We start from the raw sequence: 9843 nt of genomic DNA on the forward strand, positions 1-9843 counted from the left end.
ATGGCTATGCGCCTTCGCCAGTAAGTTCAACTACGGTTGAACCAAGATTCAGGCTATGCGCCTTCGCCAGTAAGTTCAACTACGGTTGAACCAAGACTTAGGCTATGCGCCTTCGCTATCAAAATTGACAAAGTTTAACAACAGTTGAACTGGGACTCAGGCTATGCGCCTTCGCCATTAAATCAAGGCTATGCGCCTTCGCCAGTAAGTTCAACTACGGTTGAACCAAGATTCAGGCTATGCGCCTTCGCCAGTAGGTTCAACTACGGTTGAACCAAGACTCAGGACATGAGCCTTCGCCATCAAGATCGACACAGTTCAACAACAGTTGAACTGGGACTCAGGCTATGCGCTTTCGCCATTAAATCAAGACTATGCGCCTTTGCTAGTAAGTTCAACTACGGTTGAACCAACATTCAAGCTATGCGCATTCGCTAGTAAGTTCAACTACGGTTGAACAAAGACTCAGCCTATGCGCCTTCGCCATCAAAATAGACAAAGTTCAACAACAGTTGAACTGGGACTCAGGCTATGCGCCTTCGCCATTAAATCAAGGCTATGCGCCTTCGCCAGTAAGTTCAACTAAGGTTGAACCAAGATTCAGGCTATGCGCCTTCGCCAGTAAGTTCAACTACGGTTGAACCAAGACTCAGGCCATGAGCCTTCGCCATCAAGATCGACACAGTTCAACAACAGTTCAACAAAGACTCAGGCCATGATCCTTCGCCATCAAGATCGACACAGTTTAGCAACAGTTGAACTGGGACTCAAGCTATGCGCCTTCGCCATTAAATCAAGGCTATGCGCCTTTGCCAGTATGTTCAACCACGGTTGAACCAAGATTCAGGCTATGCGCCTTCTCTAGTAAGTTCAACTACGGTTGAACCAAGACTCAGGCTAAGCACCTTCGCCATCAAGATCGACACAGTTCAACAACAGTTGAGCTGGGACTCAGGCTATGCGCCTTCGCCATTAAATCAAGGCTGTGCGCCTTCGCCAGTAATTTCAACTACGGTTGAACCATGACTCAGGCTATGCGCCTTTGTCATCAAAATTGACAAAGTTTAACAACAGTTGAACTGGGACTCAGGCCATGAACCTTCGCCATCAAGATCGACACAGTTCAACAACAGTTGAGCTGGGACTCAGGCTATGCGCCTTCGCCATTAAATCAAGGCTGTGCGCCTTCGCCAGTAAGTTCAACTACGGTTGAACCAAGATTCAGGCTATGCGCCTTCGCCAGTAAGTTCAACTACGGTTGAACCAAGACTCAGGCTATGCGCCTTCGCCATCAAAATTGACAAAGTTCAACAACAGTTGAACTGGGACTCAGGCTATGCGCCTTCGCCATTTAATCAAGGCTATGCGCCTTCGCCAGTAAGTTCAACTACGATTGAACCAAGATTCAGGCTATGCGCCTTCGCTAGTAAGTTCAACTACGATTGAACCAAAACTCGGGCTAAGCGCCTTCGTCATCGAATCAAGGCTATGCGCCTTCGCCAAGAAGCTCAACTATGGTTGAACCAAGACTCAGGCTATGTGCCTTCGCCATCAAAGTTGACAAAGTTCAACAATAGTTGAACTGGGACTCAGGCTAAGCGCCTTCGTCATTAAATCAATGCTATGCGCCTTCGCCAAGAAGTTTAACTACGGTTGAACCAAGACTCAGGCTATGCGCCTTCGCCATTGAATCAAGACTACGCGCCTTCGCCACTAAGTTCAACAACAGTTGAACTGGGACTCAGGCTATGCGCCTTCGCCATCAAAATGGACTAAGTTCAACAACAGTTGAACTGTGACTCAGGCTACGCGCCTTCGCCATCAAATCCAACGAGTTCGACCTCCACCATAAGGCTAGACGTCTCCGTCCTCAAATCTAACTAGTTCAACCACAGCCGAATCGGGACTCGAACCAAGCGCCTTCATCGTTGAACTCAGCAAAATCTAACCTCCAACGAATCGAGGCGTAGGTTAGGAACCCTCGCCCTTCAAGTAAGAACTCCCAACTCAAACTAAGATTGGGGGCACGTAAAGTCCGGCCCCGGTCAAACTACAAGGCCGCATTTTTTATCATCACGGTCGGTAGTTCGACCACGCCCGAACTGGGACTAAGACTAAAGGCTAAGTGCCGCTATCGCCAAGCAACGACTCCGACTCGCTCACCCCGAGTCGAAGAAGAAAAGTCGTCAACAATCAAAAACTAACATGCCTACTAGAGTCAAACTCAAAGGTAAATCACCCCTTCAAACGCATGCAAAGAAAAATCTAAAGGGGAAAAATGGGAGGTACAAAATAAACACAAGGCGAATAACGGAAAGGAGATCTCATTTATCTACAAAGTTAATTGCGGGTCTTCCCCGCTTACACCCGGCCAGGGCCGGTCAGTACAAGGAAAAAGAAAAAGAAAAACAAGAAACACCTAAACGCCAAACGGCGAACAAGACAAGAAAAAATGCTTAACATCTTTTTACTCGGCGCCATCCGCGCCACCGTCTGCACCATCGTCATCCTCTGGCGTCGCCGCGTCAAAACCACAGTCGATACGGGCCTTACGAGCCTTTTGACGCGCCCCCTCGAAAGCAGCTTCGGTCACGATGCCGGCCTCCCACAAATTCTTATATACATCACGTTGGGCCTCAGCAAAGACCCAAAGTTCGCGAGCCTGGCTGGAAGAAGCGGCCGGGTCCCGTAGGCGCTGATTTTCTTCTTCTAAGGCCGTGATCCGGTCCGCCATGACTTGAGCGTCCTGCTCAAAGACACCGATCCGCTCCTCGAGACCCGCTTCTCTAAAGGCCGTAGCAGCCCTCTCCAACTCCCGCTTGGACTCGTGCACACGGATAGCTTCCTTCAACGCCCCATCCCTCGACGAGGCATCCCTCACCTGAAGCTTCAAAGTTGCGACTTCACCCTCCAACGCAGTCACTTTCCCGCTCCATGCCGCGGCGGTCTCCGCCGCCTTAGCACGGCCCTGGCGCTCGCACTCAGCTGCAGCCCTCTTTCCGGCCTCGAGCTCCTCATCCTTCCGACGGAGCTGCTCCTCGAGAGCACTCGTTTTGCCAAGTGTTTGCTGCATCTGAAGCTTCCACCTCGCCAGTTCCTCGACCAAGGCCCGGCTACGGGGATCATTCCTCAAGCGCACGCGCATCTCTCGGCACCGATCTCGGTAGCGGCGGTACTTCTCCAGCGCCCGAAAAATATCCCCGAGCGGACATTGGCTCGACGGATGCTCTCCACCTCCAACAAATAAGACTGCAAAGCAAAGACAACGATTAAGATAAAGAACAAACTAAGACGAAGAAGAAGCGAACCGACGTTATATTACATACCCTCAAGCCCATTACAGCCACTTCATTCATCAGTCCTAACGCCCCTCAACGACGCATTATCGGCCTCCGAGCATAGCAGCTCGAACTGCGGCACCAAGCTTTCCCCTTGGAGCAATAAGTTCAACTCTGTGGGAACCTCGATGAAGCGAGATCGCCCCTCTGCGTGCATCGCTGAATTGGTGAAGCCTTCCTGGAACATACGGACGTCGTCGGGGTCCAAGTCGGATTCAGACTCGTACTCATCTCTACAGCATCCTCCCCTCGCACCAGCGAGTGGAACCACCCGCCATAGCCACCAAAGGACGTGCTTAACTCACCAACATTAGCAGCCGCTGAGGAACTACCTCCCGTCTCAGCGACTGGAACCACCAACTGAGTCGCCGAAGCGACGGTATCATCATGTCCTAAGCCAGCCGGGGCAACCCCCATTGTCTGTCCGCCCTCAAGGGCAGGCGTCGCGGCCGCACTCCTCTCCACAGGAGGAGCCGGTGTGAACACGACCCTACGCCTTATCAATGGCCTCTCCTCCTCCCCATCTGATGGCGACTTCGATCTAGGGCGCACAACCCCCGATGGACCCTCGTCCCGAAGTGCGGCCCGTGCTGGAGAAGGAACCGCTGAAGATTCAACTGATGCCGCCCTTGGTATTGGGCGCGACACCGGCGCCGCAGTAAGTCAAGCGATTGCACCCGGCCGATGAAAGGCCAACTGAGGGGCCTTGAGCAGCGTGCCCTCCCTGATTACAGAAAAACAAAGTTGATGAATAGAGTTGAAACAAAGCGGAACAGAAGAAGAAATCGATTTTTTACCTGCCACAGGCGTACGGCCATGCCTCTCCCAGAAAGACGCCCATGTGCGTATCCCCACCGTATGGGAGAGCACGGCCTCGATCCACTCACGAATCCCAGCCAACGGAGTCGGCAGCAACTTTTCAGCTACAAAATTGATACGAGTTAATGTTTATGAGCACAAGACGTAAGGAGGGGCAAAAAAGGCAATTCGACGATTAAGGAACTTACGCGCATGATTCCAAACCTCTGGGAACCCAGTAAAGCACGCCACTAAATGGTCAGTCCTGATGTAGAAGAAGTGCTCGAAAGGGCGAGGGTCGACCTCATCATCCAGTTTCACAGTCAGGCCCCTCGTCCCGCGAGGGCACGCTCGAATCATGGTACCACGAACTCTCTAGGGAGCGTAGAGGCTAAGCACATGCTGCAGCGTGACCTCCCTACCGGCCAGTTCTGCATATTTGATAAGCATTGCTAATAATTTATAAAGAGAAGGAGCAAGCTGACCCGGGCATACCCCGTAATAACGACAGAAATCAACCACTAGCATTGGGAGCGGGAGCTTAAACCCCAACTTGAAGGGATAGGCGTAAAAGACGCAGTATCCCCTGCGATCGGTGTGGACCCTTTCCTCGCTTCTAGCGAGAACGACGTTAGCATAGCTGGCGATGACCCCCTGTCCCCGTAGTTGGGACATCCCAATCTCCCCCATTATTGGGGCTTCATCCACCTAATCCTCCCCACCATCGGCGGTGAAATCAGTCATCGGACCTCCGGGCAGAGATATTATCTCGTCAATCGATGGAGCTTCATCGATCTCCACCAGTTCTGCACCGCCCATTGCCGGAGATGGCCCTTCAGTCATCGGAGAGTTAACCGGAAGATTTGTCGGAATAACGTTTTGGGAAGAACTGCCTGCCATTGTTGATTCAATAACGAGAAAGAAACAAAGTTTGAGGGACAAAGACGAAAGTTATATCAATCGAAGAACAAAGATGAAGGTGAATTAGCAGGAAGAAAAGCTTCTTCAGAATCTCTCTCAGACAAACAATGAGAATCTAAAAAATGAATGGGTCAGCCCTTATTTATAGGCAACACAAGTAGCTTTCATGAACCCCAATAGCCACTAGTAACTACATGACCAACCACCCACCGGTTCGATTCTACAGAAACGTGCATCATTATGACAGGCTCCAAGAAGCAGCTTTTCAGTCACCAACTGGCGTCTCGCCCTCGAAATGGTTATAACGACCTATGAACGCTGAGGAGATGTTCCGTGCGCCCTCAAAATTTTGGACGTCGCCAAACATGTATCAAGCGTGCCCTTACTCCCCTCGGCTGCACAACATACGACCCGTCCGCCATGGTCGACGGGTATGCTCCCAAACAAACGTAAGGATCAGAGCACAACAAAGCTCGACCTCACTCGAATTAAGTTAAAGGGTCAAGTGCCTTCGCCAAGGAGGAGAGTCCAACCTCGATCGAACGACGACTTGATGACACAATAACAAAACACTGACACTCTACAAGGCTAAGGGCCATCGCCAAAGAGAATTCGGCCTCGACCGAAGCGACAGTCGACCTCCCTATCCGAGTTTCTCAAACTACAGTCGATGAAATCCACTCATCGAGCTCGGCCAAGGCACGACCTCAATAAGCGGAGGGACTAACTGTATGAGTCAGAATCCGACCCCACGATAATTAACGAAGGTAATCTCGTCTTAATCTAATTCATGATTGATTAGTGGTACGACCACTCACAATTAACGGTATCCAACCCTTATCTGATTCGATCAACAAGGCTACGACCCGTCCGTCATAATGAAGGCGAAACCCCAACATGGTCACAGCCACTTATTGCCAGCTCACGAAGCTCACAGCTATAAATACCAAGAGAGGGAACCTCTTCAAGGGGCTTCTTCTTCACTATTCATGAGAGAAAGAGAAAGATATAACTTTTGAGCAAACAATAATCTTTTTGGAAAGTACAGAGACAAGTCTTGAAGCTACCATCTTTCTAAATTCAGTTTAGTCCGAGCTTTAATTCTAAAGTTGGTTAGGTTACTTTCATATTATCATAAAGGAGCTTGAAAATAAAAGTAACTATGTTATTGAATTACTATAATTTTGACTATAAAGCTGAGGCTCAAGAACTTGCTCTAAGTCCACGATATGAAGTCTTCATACAATAAAGAATAAACTAAACAAATTGTAGAAGAAATGTTTTATCTGCTAGTTTTATTCTGATGTGATGTTCTGCATTAAAATATAAGAATATATTTATGAGTTGTCAACACTACCAAGTTAGATTTTACTAGCCTCCTAATAAGAAGTATATATCGCTGGAAGACATTGTTGCCAACAGGGCTTTCTCATTCTATTGTATTAACAAATTACAACTATGTTTGTCGACTTAATACTAAACCTTGTACTCCCTAAAAACCTGGGATTCTATGTAGCTTTGAAGGATGTTGCAAACCTCCTTCATTGATGCCTACCAGATGGTGATGCATCAGTCCTACTTTAAAAACACCTATCATTTGTTCCAAGTTACTTGTTTCCATGATTTCTTCATCAAGCGCCTTAAGAATGGAATTCCCCTCTCTGAAATGATGTTGAGACCATTGTGCTAGGTTCATTTGTTCGTCCCTAAGAATGGGTTCTCTCCCGGTTATCAATTCTAAAAGCACCACTCCGAAGCTATAGATATCAGCCGTTACATTAACTTTGAATGTTGAGGCATACTCTGTTAGGACCAGATTTTAAAAATTAATATTAGAGTTGGTTAAGTTCTTTTGAAAAATTCAAGAGGTAAACATAGACAATTAAACTGTAGTATACCTGGGGCTATGTAACCAAATGTTCCAGCAATAGCAGAAGCTGTCTCAGGATCATTATCCCGCTTGGCTAACATTTTTGCTATTTTTGCATTGAATTCTGAGTCCAGAAGTATATAGCTGGACTTAATGTCTCTATGAATGATGGGTCGAGTGCAATCATGGCGCATATAGCAGAGTCCTTGAGCTGCACCAATGGCTATTTTTAATCTTTTTTCCCAATCCAAGGGTGGGGTACTACTTTGACCTGGTGAGGCTGCTCTTCTCTTTCTGTGGAGCCATTTGTCCAGGCTTTGTTTCTCAAAGTATTCATCGACTAGAAGGTTTCTGTCTACACTAGAGATGCAATGCACGAGCCTGACAATGTTGTTGTGTCGAATACTACCAAGTATTCTAACTTCGATCACAGCTCGATAGACCTTCCCTGATGCTCCATTTCCTATTACATTTTCGTCTTCAAGCTAGACAAGATGTCCGTTGTAGTTACCTTCAACTTGTGAAATGAAATGAACTTCAACCCATCTTTGACATTTTGCTTCTTTGTTTTCCACCAAGGTTTTTGGATCAAAGAAAATATCCATATTAACTGCATCGATATGCACTCTTTCTTCCACCAATGCTTTCTGACCATGTAAAAGATCCATATCAACTCTATAGCTATTCCAACCCCTACAATAGAAAATATGATAATCAAGTGCTTTGGTCTCGAAATTTTTTTAACCTCATCATCACCAGAGGAGCAGCTTGGTAGGCCAGGGATGGATAAGTTGTTGTTGGATGTAGAACAAAGATTGGACTCATCAAAGCAATTCTCTTCAAATGTTAGCTTCAAAAATTCAGCAGAAATTCTAGGCCTTAGATATTCTATACTTTTTGAAATATCTACTGATAACTGATTATGAGACAAATCCAAAGCATCCAATCCAGGTAAATCCCCAAGTCCCTTTGGTATAGAACCAGTCAATTGGTTATGAGAATGATCCATATTATACAAACTAAACAAGTCCATTACATCAGGTATCACACTAGACAAGTTGTTGGAACTTAGTAAGAGGTGACGCAATTGATGCAACTGGAACAAATGATTTGTAATTGAACCGCTAAGAGAATTATGTGACAGGTCCAATTTCACAAGACTTTTCAAGTTCTCACTATCTTTTGGTATCGAACTGATGGGTTACAGTACCTTGGCTTTATGTTTTGATGATCTAACAAACTTACCGTCAAAGAACCAGATAAGGAACCTGACACACTTGGTATACAACTCAAATCAACAGACTCCAGCTAATGTGAGTTGCTATGACTTCAGAAGATAAAGAATCAACACAGGGACCTGATCCCCTTGTATTTTCCTGACAACAGTACGAAGTCAACTGTCTACAGCTGCAAAGTGACTGCCTACAGTATACACGTAAATAGTGCAGCACAGTACTGCAGACAGTCCCCTTTGACCAACCACGTGATTACATCGTTCAAGTGATGTCATCCAAGTTTCATTAACAAGTGTATTACAACAAAACATCACTTCAACACTCTAAAATTCATTCAAGCACTCCAACAGTTCATCTGTCAAGCATTCAATTCTCAAGTGCATCAAGAACAGAGAACAACACTACTACGAACCAGTTCCTATAACAAGTATCTTGTATGTCCTTAGTTGAGTTGTAACTTTGTAATTGTTCTTCATTGTAATTCCTACTTTGCTTATCTAGAAGCGTTACCTAGGAACCCCTTGTAAACCATAAACCTTCAGTATTTGTGTCGTGACTAGAGTTAGTCATGCGTTGAAGTCTTAGTAATAGGTGTATTGCAAAGTGGCTTGTAATAGGTGTATTACAAGTTAGTGAAGTGTTAAGATTTTAATTCCTAGATTGCATAGCTTGTAATCTAAAGTTGCTCATAGTGAAGTTGAAATCCTACCAGTGTAGGTCGTGGTTTTTTATCTCCTTGAGTAGGAATTTTTCCATGTAAAAACTCCCTGTTCCATTTACTTACTGTTTCGTTAGCACTACCAGTGGAAACCTATAGAGGACCTGGTATCTATATAGTTTGGTGGACTCACATATTATATCAATTGTTATCAGAGCGGGTTCTTTCTATCAGGTTAACACCTAGAAAGGATCCTCATGGCTGCTCCACCAACGTAGAAGTTAAACTAAATTGAGAGCAAAAGAGCGAGCCAATTTTGCAAGCAATTTATGTGAGATTCAAGTGTGCATTCCTGAAGCTACTTGGACAAGATAGAAGAACCAATTCCATTATGTCTTTCTTTTATTTTAGTTCAATTGTAGTAGGTGTTTTAAAGTTGTACCTTTCCAGCTTTCATAGAAGCAATTGTATTAGGTACTTTGAGTATTCAAGTTAGAGTTAACTTGAAGGTGTCGCAACAGTTGAGGCTGTGTGCTACACTGGGATTAGAGTTTAATCCTTAGGTTTACAAGAGTTTTGTAAATATTGTTTTGGCTCAGTGATTTTAGTGGAAGTTTGGAAAAATCCTACTGAGTAGTAGGTCGTGGTTTTTTCACCCTTTGAGCCAGGTGTTTTCCACGTAAAAATCTTTGTGTTCTTTATTTTATGCACTCTTAATTCCGCAAACAGTAGTAGTATGTACACCTAGAAGAACCAGGTTCTTATAAAGCGAAAATTGGGTACCACACAAATCATCCTCCCTCTTGTGTGGTATTGATGTTAAGAACATCAATTGGTATCAGAGCGGGTTTTCCTTGAAAAGGATAACACCTTAGGAGAAGATCAACATGAGTGCACCACCTGGGAACTGGGAAGGGCAACCCACTGCTAGGTCTCCACTTTTCAAATGGTCAGTACTATTCTTGGTGGAAGAACAGGATGAGAGATCACATCATAGGGGAAGACTATGAACTCTGGGACATA

General features: G+C 45.7%; 1 protein-coding gene across 1 annotated transcript; it reads right to left on the reverse strand.

Annotated features, from left to right (window-relative positions):
* Positions 1-3951: 3951 nt before the first annotated feature.
* On the reverse strand, positions 3952-7936 carry LOC109207753 (LRR receptor-like serine/threonine-protein kinase HSL2). The gene is made up of 7 exons (XM_019370736.1): positions 7673-7936; positions 7439-7574; positions 6956-7390; positions 6594-6860; positions 4886-5029; positions 4194-4261; positions 3952-4062 (listed from the first exon to the last, which is right to left on the reverse strand). The coding sequence occupies exons 1-7, from the start codon at positions 7934-7936 to the stop codon at positions 3952-3954; spliced, it is 1425 nt and encodes a 474-aa protein (XP_019226281.1).
* Positions 7937-9843: the final 1907 nt, after the last annotated feature.

Source organism: Nicotiana attenuata, unplaced genomic scaffold, assembly GCF_001879085.1.
Source record: "Nicotiana attenuata strain UT unplaced genomic scaffold, NIATTr2, whole genome shotgun sequence".
In the NCBI taxonomy this organism is placed as follows: domain Eukaryota; kingdom Viridiplantae; phylum Streptophyta; class Magnoliopsida; order Solanales; family Solanaceae; genus Nicotiana; species Nicotiana attenuata.

Excerpts from the sequence above, each read along its gene's own strand:
- LOC109207753 (XM_019370736.1), bottom strand. The coding sequence starts at position 7,936 with ATGGATCATTCTCATAACCAATTGACTGGTTCTATACCAAAGGGACTT. Across the intron at positions 5,030-6,593 it reads GGTAGGCATCAATGAAGGAG|GCAGTTCTTCCCAAAACGTT; the intron begins GTTTGCAACATC and ends CAACAATGGCAG. Across the intron at positions 4,063-4,193 it reads AGGCCGTGCTCTCCCATACG|GGAGGGCACGCTGCTCAAGG; the intron begins GTGGGGATACGC and ends TTCTGTAATCAG.